This window comes from Mizuhopecten yessoensis, unplaced genomic scaffold (assembly GCF_002113885.1).
Source record: "Mizuhopecten yessoensis strain PY_sf001 unplaced genomic scaffold, ASM211388v2 scaffold715993, whole genome shotgun sequence".
NCBI lineage: Eukaryota > Metazoa > Mollusca > Bivalvia > Pectinida > Pectinidae > Mizuhopecten > Mizuhopecten yessoensis.
Genome location: NW_018479894.1, coordinates 58,205 through 76,206, shown reverse-complemented (window position 1 = coordinate 76,206; position 18,002 = coordinate 58,205). Strand labels below are relative to the sequence as shown.

At 35.7% G+C, this 18,002-nt stretch overlaps 1 protein-coding gene across 3 annotated transcripts; it reads left to right on the top strand.

Moving 5' to 3' along the window:
• Positions 1-302: 302 nt before the first annotated feature.
• LOC110441496 (RING finger protein 212B-like) lies at positions 303-17,805 on the top strand. 3 transcript variants are annotated; one of them, XM_021484658.1, is made up of 15 exons: positions 303-531; positions 1,839-1,947; positions 2,353-2,414; positions 3,528-3,602; positions 3,828-3,884; positions 3,981-4,048; positions 4,812-4,875; positions 5,705-5,730; positions 8,080-8,123; positions 8,453-8,492; positions 10,632-10,716; positions 11,181-11,253; positions 16,693-16,747; positions 17,011-17,071; positions 17,322-17,805. In XM_021484658.1, exons 1-14 carry the CDS (start codon positions 472-474, stop codon positions 17,063-17,065), a joined length of 873 nt encoding a protein of 290 aa, XP_021340333.1. In that variant the 5' UTR covers positions 303-471; the 3' UTR covers positions 17,066-17,071; positions 17,322-17,805. The 3 variants fall into 3 exon arrangements, with proteins under 3 accessions (XP_021340333.1, XP_021340334.1, XP_021340335.1); XM_021484659.1 differs by having other exon boundaries at positions 1,835-1,947; XM_021484660.1 differs by lacking the exons at positions 303-531; positions 1,839-1,947; positions 2,353-2,414 and adding an exon at positions 3,137-3,141.
• Positions 17,806-18,002: the final 197 nt, after the last annotated feature.

Below are 18,002 nucleotides of genomic sequence, written 5' to 3'. Positions count from 1 at the left end.
TTTAGCCTGTTGTCATCTTGTCCTCGATAAATAGATAAAATATTGATCAGTGTTAGACGCGCATCCGGCTCAGAGGATGACTGAGATGCCCCGGCCTTCTCCCTAAATTCGCCACATGTATTCAAAACCTCGAACTTTATTTGTAAGTATAAATTGTCCGAATAAATTGAACAGAAATATTTTTTGTACAAAATATCCCGCGAAGAGTTGACCAGGTCGACCGAACGCTTTAGGACGTGCATGCCGGATAATATTGACTCTTTCCCGACCCCGAACTAGTGTACTACTTCCGGAAATAAGAGTGTCACGTGACAAAAAAAGTTATGAATGTGTAAAGAGATGATTTCATCTTAGTTCTCCAATTAGTTTTTAGCCCTTGTCTAATTCATTCCTACGAGGCATGTGAATTTCGATGACGTTGACTGTTGGGACTTTTCGATGAGTGTTTCTTGAGGAAGTGGACACTGATGAATGTTCTTCGAAATTATAATCAAGAGTCGGACATCGCTGATTCCTGTGTATGACACAAAGGTACGTTAATTTACAAAATTTGCCATGTTACTGGCAGGGCGACACTAACACTAGTCCGCTAGTCCTGGACTAGTAGATTTCAGCAAGGACTAGTGAATCACCTTGTCTAACTAGTCCTTTGGACTTGTGAAAAATATGATTATTGAAAAGAATATTCCTTTTCAAAACTAAGAAAACTGCTTAAAATAAGATAACTGCTTAAAATAAGATTTATTGCATGATAATTGTCAAAAAATTCCTAAAACTTCACCATATTTTCATGGCAGTATTTATTTTAAGTCCCTACACAGTCGATTACCAAAGGAGTCTGTCGTTTAATTAATATATGTATAACAGTCTATATATAAAAAAAATACCCTGTATACTATCTTTTAAACGTCAGACTCCTATACATATATTAATTAAACGTCAGACTCCTGTGCGATTACTTTTGATGTTTCGTGCTGTAGATCGCGATGTTTCCTTATCAGGAAATATTGGACAAGTTACATTGACAAAGGACAAGTAGGCTAGGCCTTAATAATCTGTTCAACTAGTTCTGTGGACAACATAGCAACAAAAAAGTTGTCTAACCCTGCAGACTGTCCAAGGCAAATGACATGCATGAGGCTTTACAACGTCTTTAAACGTTTATTTTCTGTAATGATTACCTCCCCTTGATTGTTAAATGTTAACTCTTACTCGTAATATTAACCTTAAGTAGTGTACTGCTGTTGGAACTAACCGTCACTGTACAAAATCTGCAGGTCATCCAATTTATATTGCTATCTCAATATTTTTTTCACAACAAATGAGAAATGCAGTTGATTTTCAAAATCCTAACCACAATTGTTAATTGCAATATAGAATTGTTTATTTTTTGAGAAAATTATTAATGTTATTTATCAATACGAATTAACAGAATGCCATGCAGATTTTGTATCTTATAATTTTATTTGTCTATTACACCTGCCAAGTCATCTTTGAAACATATTAACACAACTACAAAAAAAATCATATATATATATATGTATGTATGATGTCGTTAGGCAGTTACAAAAAAAAACATTGAATATCACTGATTCTTCAACTGAGCTGGATGTTTTCAACCATGCTGGATGATTTATATCAACAAAACGAAATTATGTAATGAGATATGTCAACACAAAAAATGAATGAATATTGGTGATTTGTTTCATTCAAAATCTGAAAAATAAAAAAAAAAACAAATTATGTGGGACAGACAGTTGTTTATAAATTAAAGGTAATCCTTTATCTAAATATTAGTTATCACATCACAATTCATTTTTATCTTTATTTAAAGTTAGGCAATGGATTGGCTGCATTGCAACACCTGTTTTCACCAACCAGGAGATGGAGGGAAGTTCCTGTTAACAAGCTGTGGCCATATATACTGTGAAAAGTGTATAGATCAAGGTTAATATTATCACAGAGTGTCAAGATTAACAAGTAATACAAACGTTAATTATCTTAACATTTTAATCATGCTTGTCATCTTAAATTGAGAAAATCTATAAATCACCTATCCGTATGTTCCAATGAAATGTTATCAATCCACATTTAGTATTGTATATTGATACATCTTAAAATGTTCTTTGATGTTATCATAGTGTTTCTTTAATATCAATGTGTTAACCAGATCTTTATTGTACTGTTTTTTATAGTAGCAATCTACAGACAATATTTGAGAAAAACATAGGGAATCACATATTTATTTTAGAATGTTTTGAAGTACTCGGCTTAACCAATGAAACTGATTATGGATAAGATTATCTTTTTTTTTCACTCATCAGTAAAAGGTCAATGATATTTGTATTTCAGTCACCAATGGAAAGTGTAAAATGTGTGGCACTGCGTGTACAACCATTCCCCTGTCTGGACAGGTAAGACAACACAATGACTGCACAGGTAAGACAACACAGTGTCTGGACAGGTAAGACAACACAATGTCTGGACAGGTAAGACAACACGATGACTGGACAGGTAAGACAACACAATGACTGGACAGGTAAAACAACACAATGTCTGGACAGGTAAGACAACACAATGTCTGGACAGGTAAGACAACACAATGACTGGTCAGTAAGACAACACAATCTCTATGCAGGTAAGACATCAAAATGTCTGGACGGGAAAGATAACATAATGTCTGAACAGGAAAGACAACACAATGTCCGGACAGGTAAGACAATACAATCTCTGGAGAGGCAAGACAACACAATGTCGGGACAAGTAAGACAAAAAAATGTCTGGACAGGAAAGACAACGCAATTTCTGGGCAGGTAAGACATCAAAATGTCTGGACGGGAAAGATAACATAATGTCGGAACAGGTAATACAACACAATAATGTCTGGACAATTAAGACCACACAATGTCTGGACAATTAGGACAACACAATGTCTGGACAGGTAAGACAACACAATGAGTGGACATGTAAGACAATACAATGTCTGGAGAGGTAAGACAACACAATGTTAGGACAGGTAAGACAACACAATGACTTGACAGGTAAGACAACACAATGTTTGGACAAGTAAGACAACGCAATGTCTGGACAAGTAAGACAACACAATGTCTGGACAATTAGGACAACACAATGTCTGGACAGGTAAGACAACACAATGATTGGGAAGGTTAGATGACACAATGTTTTGATAGGTAAGACAACACAATGACTGGACATGTAAGACAACACAATGTCTGGACATGTAAGACAATACAATGATTGGACAGGTAAGACAACACAATGACTGGACAGGTAAGACAACACAATGTCTGGACAAGTAAGACAACACAATGTCTGGACAGGTGAGACAACACAATGTCTGGACAGTCAAGACAACACAATGTTTTGATCAATAAGGCAAGAATTGTTGACAAATTATATATCATAATATTTGGGGTTTTTTTTTATTTCTTTGACGTTTTATACAAACATCATGATGAAAATGTGCATTTTATATTTGACATTCCTGATTTTTATCAATTTTTCAGATGAAACCAGATGTTGAATTGTTTTTTACTAATCCAATGGATTTACTTAAAAAGGAATTCAGAAAAATCATTCAGGTTTGTAAATTTACTATTTTAGAAAATTATGAGGAATTTTTTGAAGACAATTCTTAATCATATTTTACCCTAACAATAAGATCAATATATTCATAATATGAGAAAAATTTGTCATGATCTCACTCAGCTTAGGACTATTTCCATTAAAATTGCTAATTAATTTTTGACTCTGAATATCTTGTACTGTGACAACAATACCGAATTTGATATTCATTACTTTTAAAGGTCATGGACTTCCAACACAATCAAAGGAGGAGATTTTTTTCATATTTGATGGACAAGGTAAGAAACCATTTTCAGAATTCTGTTATAAACAAATGACAATATCAGAATGGCCTTTGTATATATGGTATATCTCTGGTTTGCTATTTGTTCTAGCTCCACAGACAACAGAATGTTATGGAGAAATGTCAAAGAGCTATCCGAGCCTCCCATGACCTGGAAAGGTAAGATGATCATTTAATAAACATACAGGTGAGGCGATCATCTAATAAACATACAGTCAACCCATGACCTGGAAAGGTAAAACGATCATCTAATAAACATACAGGTGAGACCATCATCTAATAAACATACAGGTGAGGCGATCATCTAATAAACATACAGGTAAGACGATCATCTAATAAACATACAGGTAAGACGATCATCTAATAAACATACAGGTAGACGATCATCTAATAAACAGACAGGTGAGGTGATCATCTAATAAACATACAGGTGAGACGATCATCTAATTAACATACAGGTGAGACGATCATCTAATAAACATACAGGTGAGGCAATCATCTAATAAACATACAGGTAAGACGATCATCTAATAAACATACAGGTGAGGCGATCATCTAATAAACATACAGGTGAGACGATCATCTAATAAACATACAGTCAATATTTTCTATAGGCAAGTTCAATGGAGTTTTAGCAAACAGATAGTCTTTAAATGATTATTGTATAAACATCAGATTTTAACAGGATATTTGATATCTGGAGCCTTTCTTTGTCCTTCCTTCTGTCTCGCCATCCATCCAATCTAGTTTTCCACAAGATAATTAAATGTCTTAAATATTATTCACTTTTAATGAAACTTGGTAAGCATGTAAAATATCCAAAAGTGAAGTCTTAGTTTGAAGTTCAATCTAATCTGCAGAGTATTCCACTTTGTAGCTAACCGTCATGTTTTATAGTATATTTGGCTGTTGATTATTACAGGGAGATGAGCAAACTACGCGAAGAAAATTCCTACTTGAAAAGATTGATGAATGAACGTGAAAGTGTAAGCAAATTTATAGTACATGTACCCTTATTGATCAAACTGTATGTCAGTCAGTTCATGTTCTTGGTGACTAAAATGTTATCATGGAGTGAAGAACACAGAGCAGAGTTGAGAACACAGATTATTCAACTTTAATCATTTTGAATAACCTCTACTAAGAACCATTGGCCTATTCCTATATTCAGTATTTTGGCCTGTGCATTCTTTAGGTGTATGACTATTACAACAATTTTATTTAACCAAATGTTTTACTAATTGGGTGACTTTTTGACATCAAATCTATCAAAATAGATTTTAAATTTCTTCTGTTATACATGTGTGTGTGTGTGTGTGTGTGTGTGTGTGTGTGCTTCACTTTAATCGTTAGTAAAGTTAACCCCACTTTCACATCACATAATTCTTTACCCAAACTAAACTAAACTAAAAATATTTGATGAAAAAAAAAACAGTACGAAAACAAAATGGTTATACAGATTGTTTTCACTGGTAAAGTAAAAACTTCACTGACCTTCCCAAAAGTTCTAATCCCAGATATAAGTTTTGTTATTGACATATATAGAGCAAAACATTGAAGTAAACTAAATAAGAATTAGTGTAAACAAAATATTAGAAATGAAATCAGATAGTTTGGCTTCATCTCTGACTCTGGGTGGTTTATATAAATTTCCACAATGGCAATTTGACCCCAGTTCATTTCACTATGCTTTACAATACCATGCCACATCAGTAATGTTTGCCATATTATTCAATAACTGAATTTTAAGTAAAATGATGTGATACACAATATACATTGCATATCTGAATGTTAAACTGCTGTTTCTATTGACAGAGACACATAGCCAGTACAACTAACAGGTGCGTACACTTTACATTCATGATTATAACAACAAGTTTAGGTTTATCAATTAATTACTCCAGTATCGTGTTTTATTCATCATATGTACCAGTATGGAATCCTAGCTTATCATTCAGCATGAAGCTAGAAGGCATCTGTAATCCTATTCTATATATAAATATATTGTGCCACACTGCTCCCTCCACCCACCACAACAATCCTGGTCGTGGCACCATTTGTAACAGGAAAGAGAGTAGTGTATTATATACCTGTAACCTCCCAGCTTCCCAGTCCACCACTCTACTGATTTAGCTAAGGTGAAATTACCTCTGGCGCATAATTGTGTAAGTATATAGGGTTTGTAGGTATATAGATTTTTGTAAGTATTTAGGGTTCATAGGTATATAGATTTGTGTAAGTATATAGGGCTTGTAGGTATATAGATTTGTGTAAGTATATAAGGATCGTAGGTATATAGATTTGTGTAAGTATATAGGGTTTGTAGTTATATAGATTTGTGTAAGTATAGGGATCGTAGGTATATAGATTTGTGTAAGTATATAGGGGTTGTAGGTATATAGATTTGTGTAAGTATATAGGGTTTGTAGGTATATAGATTTGTGAAAGTATATAGGGTTCATGGTTATAATGATTTGTGTAAGTATATAGGGTTCATAGTTATATAGATTTGTGTAAGTATATAGGGTTCATAGGTATATAGATTTGTGTAAGTATATAGGGTTCATAGTTATATAGTTTTGTGTAAGTATATAGGGCCCGTAGGTATATAGATTTGTGTAAGTACATAGGGTTTGTAGGTATATAGATTTGTGTAAGTACACAGGGCTTATAGGTATATAGATTTGTGTAAGTATATAGGGTTTGTAGGTATATAGATTTGTGTAAGTATATAGGGTTCGTAGGTATATAGATTTGTGTAAGTATATAGGGTTCATAGTTATATAGATTTGTGTAAGTATATAGGGCTCGTAGGTATATAGATTTGTGTAAGTATATAGGGTTCATAGTTATATAGATTTGTGTAAGTATATAGGGTTCGTAGGTATATAGATTTGTGTAAGTATATAGGGTTCATAGTTATATAGATTTGTGTAAGTATATAGGGTTCGTAGGTATATAGATTTGTGTAAGTATATAGGGTTCATAGTTATATAGATTTGTGTAAGTATATAGGGTTCGTAGGTATATAGATTTGTGTAAGTATATAGGGTTCATAGTTATATAGATTTGTGTAAGTATATAGGGTTCATAGTTATATAGATTTGTGTAAGTATATAGGGTTCATAGTTATATAGATTTGTGTAAGTATATAGGGTTCATAGTTATATAGATTTGTGTAAGTATATAGGGTTCATAGTTATATAGATTTGTGTAAGTATATAGGGTTCATAGTTATATAGATTTGTGTAAGTATATAGGGTTCATAGTTATATAGATTTGTGTAAGTATATAGGGTTCATAGTTATATAGATTTGTGTAAGTATATAGGGTTCATAGTTATATAGATTTGTGTAAGTATATAGGGTTCATAGTTATATAGATTTGTGTAAGTATATAGGGTTCATAGTTATATAGATTTGTGTAAGTATATAGGGTTCATAGTTATATAGATTTGTGTAAGTATATAGGGTTCATAGTTATATAGATTTGTGTAAGTATATAGGGTTCATAGTTATATAGATTTGTGTAAGTATATAGGGGTCGTAGGTATATAGATTTGTGCAAGTATATAGGGTTCGTGGTTATATAGATTTGTGTAAGTGTAAAGGGTTCCTAGTTATATAGATTTGTGAAAGTATATAGGATTCCTAGTTATATAGATTTGTGTAAGTATATAGGGTTCATAGTTATATAGATTTGTGAAAGTATATAGGGTTCATAGTTATATAGATTTGTGTAAGTATATAGGGTTCGTGGTTATATAGATTTGTGTAAGTATAAAGGGTTCGTGGTTATATAGATTTGTTTAAGTATAAAGGGTTCATAGTTATATAGATTTGTGTAAGTATATAGGGTTCGTGGTTATGTAGATTTGTGTAAGTATATAGGGTTCGTGGTTACATAGATTTGTGTAAGTATATAGGGGTCGTAGGTATATAGATTTGTGTAAGTATAAAGGGTTCGTCGTTATATAGATTTGTGTAAGTATAAAGGGTTCGTGGTTATATAGATTTGTGTAAGTATAAAGGGTTCCTAGTTATATACATGTACCTTATATCAGCCCACATCATATCTCATGAAGTCCCTGTGTTAACAACATGCTAGTTTGTGAAACCTATCATTATTGTCATTTATTTAAAGGGAATCTTCTCTTAAGTGTACACTTACAGGTTGTATGAATATTTCAGATCACATGGACGTCGCAGTGGGAACTCATCACCTGTCTACAGAAGTAGGTTTCCTGTGAATTTGAGTGTCAGCTAACTGTACTTAGACAAGTTTGTGTAAAATTTATAGAAAGTCTTCAAAATGAATGTGAAATGGGGACTTGTAATAGAAGAAATAGGAATTATTTTTGGGTACTTCGGACATTGGAGACTTGCTACCATGTAAAATTTGGAGAGAATTAGTAAAGTTTTATTTTGTTGCATATTCTTTCACTATTACAACTGGATTTCACTAGGTTCTACATTACCTTTACTATATTGTTGGTGGTTTACTTGTATAGTCACCACTAGGTTACAGGACTGTGAATTGCTATAATAGTCTTGTTTTCTCTAGGTTCCCCATCCTCTTCACCACAGATGATCAGCTCAGGCAGGTAATGTAACACAGATTAACACAATCAAGTTCTTTTTGATAATTAACTGCACCAGAAGTATTACTTAAAAATGGACATTGTTTTTTAAGAAAACTGTAATAGAATTCTGGACACCATCTTTGTCCTCAAAAACAGGATCAGTGTATGTCATTCCCTTGCTTTAAAGACTGTGAAAGAACAATGGAATTTTATCCAGAGCCAAGTTTATACTTGGGTGTTACTATTTTTGATCTAATTAATGCTCTGGCCCTCCATTATAACTAGCTCTATCCTGGTGCGACTGCTCCATCCTTTCATCACTATAAAATTAGTGACATATACTTGAAAAAATATCTAGTATGACTATTTTTGCGTAATTTAGAAGCTGGCTCTGCATTCGTTCCAAGAGAGTCTGCTGTAAATTTTGAGCCCAATTGTAGGTGAAGCTTAATAGTGTTGTCTTGACTTTCTCATGACTTCAGAACCTTGAGATGCCCTGTCCATGCAGTTCTGTTTGTAATCCATTGATTTGATCAGTTATTCTATTGGAAGTATTGGGAAGATTGTATGTCCCATATAATACAGCTACTTTGAATTTACTAGTAGTTTGCTGGAAGGTTTAATTGTTTGCTAAATATGTATAATGGCCAAGGTGTGTGGATGCCACATGGACATGTATGCCAGATGTCCACTTCACCGCAGGACATACACAGTAGTAGTTTTTAATAGGGTCCCCCTTCATGGGTCCTCTTTGGTATATACCTGCTGAAACTTGTGCTATCTACATGTTGTAGAGCATGTAATAGTTTATGGTAACTATGGTAACTATGGTAAATATGAGATCTGGATGTAATAGTTTATGGTAACTATGGTAAATATGAGTTCTTGATGTAATAGTTTATGGTAACTATGGTAAATATGAGATTTGGATGTAATCGTTTATGGTAACGATGGTAAATATGAGATCTTGATGTAATAGTTTATGGTAACTATGGTAAATATGAGTTCTTGATGTAATAGTTTATGGTAACTATGGTAAATATGAGTTCTTGATGTAATAGTTTAAGGTAACTATGGTAAATATGAGATCTGGATGGAATATTTTATGGTAACGATGGTAAATATGAGATCCGGATGTAATAGTTTATGGTAACTATGGTAAATAAGAGATCTGGATGTAATAGTTTATGGTAGGTATATACCTGCTGAAACTTGTGCTATCTACATGTTGTAGAGCATGTAATAGTTTATGGTAACTATGGTGACTATGGTAAATATGAGATCTGGATGTAAAAGTTTATGGTAACGATGGTAAATATGAGATCTGGATGAAATAGTTTATGGTAACGATGGTAAATATGCGATCTGGATGTAATAGTTTATGGTAACGATGGTAAATAAGAGATCTGGATGTAATAGTTTATGGTAGGTATATACCTGCTGAAACTTGTGCTATCTACATGTTGTAGAGCATGTAATCGTTTATGGTAACTATGGTAACTATGGTAAATATGAGATCTGGATGGAATATTTTATGGTAACGATGGTAAATATGAGATCTGGATCTAATAGTTTATGGTAACTATGGTAAATATGAGTTCTTGATGTAATAGTTTAAGGTAACTATGGTAAATATGAGATCTGGATGTAAAAGTTTATGGTAACGATGGTAAATATGAGATCTGGATCTAATAGTTTATGGTAACTATGGTAAATATGAGTTCTTGATGTAATAGTTTAAGGTAACTATGGTAAATATGAGATCTGGATCTAATAGGTTATGGTAACTATGGTAAATATGAGTTCTTGATGTAATAGTTTAAGGTAACTATGGTAAATATGAGATCTGGATGGAATATTTTATGGTAACGATGGTAAATATGAGATCTGGATCTAATAGTTTATGGTAACTATGGTAAATATGAGATCTGGATGTAAAAGAATGTGGAAGATCAACAGCCAGATTAATTTTCAGTTGAACTATGGAATGAAGTACAACTGTTTTGATTTGACAAAAATGATTCAGAGGACCCTATAAAAGTGCACTAAAGTATAGACACTTGGTAGCCATACACAACAGTAATACACCTAATGCCAGGGTCATGATGTTGGAGTGATGCATATTCATCACTTTGTTAAATTTTACCTTCCCATCATTAGAAGCCAGTCACAGACCCAGCTCTCACAGACCCAGCTCTCCCAGGCCGTGTCCCAGGCATCATTTATAGGACTCCCCAGGAGTGCTGTGAGTATAAAGTATTAATATATAGAACCATTAACAGTCATGTAAGTTTCTACCAGTATTATCACTGTAATACTCTAGGAATCATGTACGTTATAACAGAACTTCCTAGGATTCTTGTAAATTTCTGTACTATTTGATTCTTTGTTTCCTGCAAGTTCCTATAAGAGAATTCTTAGGAATATAGGAATCAGCAGGAACTGCGAGCTGCATGTACATTCATAAATTAGATCTTTGTGCCGCCAACATTATTGTCTTAGCCATGCCTATGAGTGCTTTGTCAGTCGTGGTCGCTTTCTTGTTAGTATGATAGACAAGTTTGACACCATTTTGTCTCGGATTTATCAAATGTTTACCAACCTGATTTTTGCAGTATTCCATTTGACAAATTACAAAATAATTTCTCTGTATAGATGTATATAGTGTATAGATCCTGTAGATAATTAATTACAACACTTTATTTGCAGAATGCTTATACAAATTTTGGATCCACTGTTTCCAGAGTGTCAGTGCGAACCCCTCCCTCAGGTGGGCGTATAGGTAAGTGTGAACTGTCCCCTCAGGTGGGCGTATAGGTAAGTGTGAACTGTTCCCTCCCTCAGGTGGGTGTATAGGTAAGTTTGAACTGTCCCCTCAGGTGGGCGTATAGGTAAGTGTGAACTGTCCCCTCAGATGGGCACATAAGTGAACTACCCACTAATATGGACTTAAGTAACTCCTCTCAGATGGATGTCAGGTGGATGTTAACTCGCTCACTTATCAAGTTCAACCCATATGTGATGAATGAGCCACCTAGTAACTGCATACATCCATTCCTTTACACTGATTGTTGTGGAATACTTTAGAGCAGTGCAGCTTCAGAAAGGCTTCAGCATGGTCAGAACAAGGCCTCAACATAGCAACAAATACCAAGTTGCTGGCTCTACACATTTCTATGAACTCCATCCCAGTTGGTGTCTTTCCTTTTAAACAGTGTCCACGCTGTTGACTTCGTCTTGAAAAATCTAGGTCCTCAAGTTTTGTTGTAAATTTTCGTCTTAGTCCTGTGGTGTGGCGATTATTGTTGCATGACTGAGACTTTGATTACTATGAACAAGATGGCCTTGTTCTGACCATGCTGAAGCCTTTCTGAAGCTGCACTGCTCTAAAGTATTCCACAACAATCAAAGCTGTTCTGATGGTCACATGCCCCTTGTAAACCCAGGTTCCTTAAATTTCCTTAATTTGTTGTCTACTCTATTTCTGATTCTGTCTATGATGATTCTGCAGAAAACTTTGGATAGTACAGAAGGGAGCGATATGCCACGGCTATTGTCGCAGATAGTCAAGTAAAATGTTCACTATAAGCGTTATTTTCTAGCCATCTGGAAATTGCTGTTTCTAGAATATTAAAGATTCCTTGAAGCTAGGATGTTAACGTCATTCACACTTTCTTTCATCTCTTCGGCGTTGATGTTACCAATCTTGGACTTTTTTTGTGGCGGAGTTTTTTTTCCTTATCTTATAGCTGATAATTGCAGAAGTGCCTATCTCTTCAAGTTCACCAGATTACAGCCTGATGATAATACCACATTTTCTTCTGAATCTACATTCAGAACGTTTAAGAATTGTTCCCAACATCTTCCGTAGGATTTCCAGCTTTATCTTTTGAACCACCTCAATTTTCCTTAGATTTTCCTTGATGACTAATTTGGTTTTCGCAAGCAGTTCTTTCTGCTTTGTTTGGCATATTAACCATTAGATTTTGTTTATCAGCTCTTGCCGTTTTCTTTCCTTTAGTATCCTTGGATTCTAGTTCTCTGAGTTAATCCTTTCTTTTGCCTTCTTCATCTTACGTGTTTCTACTTTATTTTTCTGTATTTGTCCATGTTTCTTTGCTTAGCCATTAACATTGCTTCCTTTTCTTTTTCCCCCTAACATTTACTCTGTAGTTTCGTGATGTGCTCGAATCACTCAATCTCATCTGGTTCATCTGTGTTAGTCTGAATTGCTTAAAATATGTTCTTAATTCTATGTTGAACATCTTTATCTGAGTCTTTCAAACCAACCATGTCATTTTATTTCGTGAATTATTGTCTTGCGTCCCAATGTGACATATTGTCTTTGTTTTTTAGCTCACCTGGCCAGAAGGCCAAGTGAGCTTATGCCATGGTGCGTCGTCCGTCGTCCGTCCATCTCCCAGCGTCAATATTTTACTTTAAACAACTTCTTCTCAATAATCAAAAGGCCTAGGGTGATGATATTTGGCCAGGAGCATGCTGGGATGAAGGGCTACCAAGTTTGTTCAAATGAATGACCTTGACCAATTTTCAAGTCATCAACTTTTTCTTTAAAACCTATCTCCTCCTAAACGCCAAAGAGGATTTCAACCAAATTTAGTCTGAAGCTTCACTAGGGGAGGGCAATCATTTCTTAAATAAATGAGGTTGGTTTGACCCCTAAGGCCAGGGGGGCGGGGCCCTGAAGAGGAACTTAGCTAAATTTGCTTTAAAATGCATCTCCTACTTAACGCCAGTGAGGATTTCAACCAAATTTAGTCTGAAGCATCACTAGGGGAGGGCAATCATTTCTTAAATAAATGAGGTTGGTTCGACCCCTGAGGCCAGGGTGGTGGTGCCCTGAAGGGGAACTTAGCTAAATTTGCTTTAAAATGCATCTCCTCCTAAACACCAGAGAGGATTTCAACCAAATTTAGTCTGAAGCATCAGTAGGGATGGGCAATCATTTCTTAAATAAATTAATGAGGTTGGTTCGACCCCTGAGGCCAGGGTGGTGGTGCCCTGAAGGGGAACTTAGCTAAATTTGCTTTAAAATGCATCTCCTCCTAAACACCAGAGAGGATTTCAACCAAATTTAGTCTGAAGCATCAGTAGGGATGGGCAATGATTTCTTAAATAAATTAATGAGGTTGGTTCGACCCCTGAGGCCAGGGGGGCGGTGTCCTGAAGGGGAACTTAGCTAAATTTGCTCTAAAACGCATCTCCTCCTAAACACCAGAGAGGATTTCAACCAAATTTAGTCTGAAACATCAGTAGGGATGGGCAATCATTTCTTAAATAAATTAATGAGGTTGGTTTGACCCCTGAGGCCAGGGGGGCGGGGCGGGGCCATGAAGGGGAACTTAGCTATATTTGCTTTAAAACGCACCTCCTCCTAAACGCCACTGAGGATTTCAACCAAATTCAGTCTGAAGCATCACTAGGGGAGGGCAATCATTTCTTAAATAAATGAGGTTGGTTTGACCCCTAAGGCCAGGGTGGCTGGGCCCTGAAGAGGAACTTAGATAAATTTGCTTTAAAACGTATCTCCTGCTTAACGCCACTGAGGATTTCAACCAAATCAAGTCTGAAGCATCACTAGGGAAGGGCAATCATTTCTTAAATGAATGAGTTTGGTTCAACCCCTGAGGCCAGGGGGTGGGGCCCATGATGGTAACCCATGAAATTGATAATAATGAACTTATTAACTGTCGGGGTGTCAGCTTAGAGTCTGACGATACACAGGATCTGGATATATAGGCATATGCCTGCGTCCAGTACTATTATATTATATTATTTGCTTTAAAACGCATCTCTTAGATTTCAACCAAATTTGCTCTGAAACTTCATTGGGGGAGGGCAATCATTTCCTTAATAAATGAGACTGGTTCGACCTCTGGGGCTAGGAAGACCTAATATTTTGCTTTAAGACGCTAATATCCCCTAATTGCCTGCAAACATTTCTTAATTGAATGAGGTTGATTTGACCCCTGCGGTCCTAAGAAATGGTACAGCTAGATTATCATATTCTGTGGTGTAGTTTTTATAAATTGTTAAAATTGGTTTCTAGTTTTATAAAAGCTTATAGTTGAATGAAAATTCAAGTATTGTCTAATTACACCCTGTAATATGACATATTACTTATTTCAAAATCTGTTAACATGGCAACTCAATGGAGGCCCCTGATTAGTTGAAAGTCAGATATTGTGGTCCCAGTTGGGTTAGAACATAGATCTTGTCTGGATTTGAGGAAATTTCATACAAAGATGTACTAATGCATTCAGTTGTAATGACTTAAATATAAAAACCAGGTGAGCGATACAGGTCCAATGGACCTCTTGTTCATTACACTCTTGGACATAGCATTCTCCAATCCTACTGTCACTGTACCAGCTACCCAAATCAGGACAGCTACCCAAATCAGGCCAAATCAGGACAGCTACCCAAATCAGGACAAATCAGGACAGCTACCCAAATCAGGACAGCTACCCAAATCAGGACAAATCAGGACAGCTACCCAGATCAGGACAGCTACCCAAATCAGGACAAATCAGGACAGCTACCCAAATTGGGACAGCTACCCAAATCAGGACAGCTACTCAAATCAGGACAGCTACCCAAATCAGGACAAATCAGGACAGCTACCCAAATCAGGACAGCTACCCAAATCAGGACAAATCAGGACAGCTACCCAAATCAGGACAGCTACCCAAATCGGGACACTTGTGGTAAAACGGCCCAATCAACTGTCATTCAATGCAAAGAAGTACTTTTATGTATACAGTTTTCATTTGATAATACTTTTCACGACAATTAAACTGTTTTGAGCTTTTTGGCTGGTGATTATTGTTACATGGACAATTTAAAGGTAAGAATAATTACCAAAACAAAACTTTCCTGATTTACATGCCGTGCGACGCTATTTATTTGGGTATCATTTTCAAAAGTATATTTTATCAAAACTAATGCTAGTTTGGAAAAGAAATTTAATCAGAACCCTTGTTGACTCTAAAATATTTCAACTATGCATGTTTTCTGCCGATACTGATTGTTTATCCCCAAATATTCGTCAAAATACCGTAAGTGGCCTTTTCAGGGTACAATAACGTGGGTTCAAGGGCCTACGTAACTCTGATGGTATTTCGCATTCTTTTCATAGAACCATGCGCCCGAAATATCAAATGGTAATAGAAATGAAAAGTGGATAGTATCTATTTATGGAAAAAGTATTGTATAAAGATCATTGACATTTATCTAAAAAGTGTCCTGATTTGGGTACAGTGACGTTACATTTGCTGCCTTTTCATTCAGTTTTTGAATCACTCATGATGACAATCATGTCGTGGTGTTTCCTGGATGAATTTTCTAATTTGATCCTATGAATTGTCCTTCTGTTCATCATCCACATAATTGGTCAGAATACATATCTGGATGAGTCGGTTTTGCCTAGCGGGTGACGAGTCCTGCTCTTATCACTTAAAAGATTCCATTTTACCAAGGTGTATCCTAGGCAACTCTTTTATGATGTTTTTTTTGCCCCTTAAATTCAATATTTCTCCTCTTGTCTGCAGCCCGCCAAGAACTATCTCACCTCGCTGATACCAAGAATGTTTAAGTTCCATCTTCTCATTGCAATTTGAACTTCTATCATTTCAGCCAGCTGAGACTCTTCATACTTGATGTCACTGCGATAACATGTTTTCTGTATTCGGACTGTTGGTTTCCTTTCAGATTTCTCCAAGAAGCGTCATTTTATGCTGAATTTCACTGACGATAATCCTCTTTGGGAATACTTTGGTGTCTTAAAGTTGTAGTTTCCGTTTATGGACAGAGGTGACCGGCCTCTTTCCAACCTCCATCTACTGTAAGACCGGACCACGTGTATACTCTGTAAGGTTAACATCTTATAGTCATTACGTTCGAGATATTTCTTCTGAAGGTGCAAGTAGACGTATAGATGAGTATGACTTCCCGTCAAGGGTTGACAAATGGGTGAATGTGAATTCCTTCCTTGAGTTTAGGTTTAGGTGAGCCATTTTATTCAGTCCCAAGAAATTTCTATATTCAAGTTAGCAATACCAGCAGCCATTAAGGATCTCCTTGTGTGTACCCAATACAGGCCATCTAGAGATCTCTTGATGATTAGCATCACATGTACAGGACATAGCTAGGTATCTTGATTCTGTTAAGGAAATGTGATTGTAGGAGGTTTTTGTTGTAGGAACGGTTGGAGACACACCGTCACCTAGGAGATATACGGTGCCTGCAACCCCAAAGTAAGAACACAATATTTCTTGAACACTGAATTTGAGCAAAATAATAAAGATTTTACGAAAAGCCAGAACCTTCTTCAGCACACTTCTTATAATTATCTCCTATCACTCAAAGAAATAGTAAATATTTCGTTGAATATTCATCATGGACACTTAATTAAGATATGACTGATATATTGATCTAGGATTTGAATGTGTACAAACAAGTCACAGTCAAAATGAGTGGGATTCATTTTAATAGCAGTATACATCTGATTATGTTGCAGGTCAGTCCCTCATCCGATTGCATTTGGTAGCCTCCTAACTCCATCTCCTATGTAACGCAAGGTAAGCATGTACCATCCAAGTCAGTCCCTCATTGCATTTGGTAGCCTTCTGACTTCTATGTAACACAAGGTAAACATTTACATTGCACCATTCAAGCTTAGCACTTATACTTCACATGTTGATAAATGTTTTACTAAATGCATCATATAAAATCTTGCTTGCGGAAATGGCCATTGGCGATTACTCTTCCAAGATTGTTAGACGGCGTGATGTCCATCTCAGAACTTTCTGTTTTGCTTCATTTTCCCAGGTAAATCCATTCTTGAATACACTATGGGACGAACATAGTGATGTGTTTAACTTCATTCCAACATGACCCGAGGGATCGGAATGTTTAGGAGACAGATGCCACTGAACCACTTCGTCCCTGTCGTTTGTCAGAAACCTGTGGCTGGAAACGTGCTAAACTATTTGCATCGCTGGACCTGTTCATTTTTCTACTGCCACACAGAGGACTGTTTTCTCAGATTTTTTTGGCAGTATAATTGTGTAGGAAGTTGTAAACGTTACTAAACCATGTGTATAATTCTGTAAAGCATGCTGGCAGTCAGCTCTAAGCTAGTCATTGATCCTAATTATTCCATATTTAGGTTTTGTTATTTGTTCTCTGTAATGTATTGTTTAGGGATTGTTACAAAATTTGATGGTGTGAGAATGTTGTTCTCATAGAATAAATTAAGTCTACAATACCGGACAGATAGTTATTGTAAAATTATATTGCAATTAAATGTATGATACAAGTAAAAGGTCTTATAGTATTTTATGATTGTGAATGGACAGATTTAGTAGTTCTGTGTCAGCACAATTCTACTACCAAAACAGGTTAACAAGGGCCAGCGTTTGTTGGGGTTTATCGGGAAAGTGACAGGACGCAAGTGGTAGTGTCGCAAGAAGTGTATTACACATGACAATACCCCATTGTAAGTTCTAG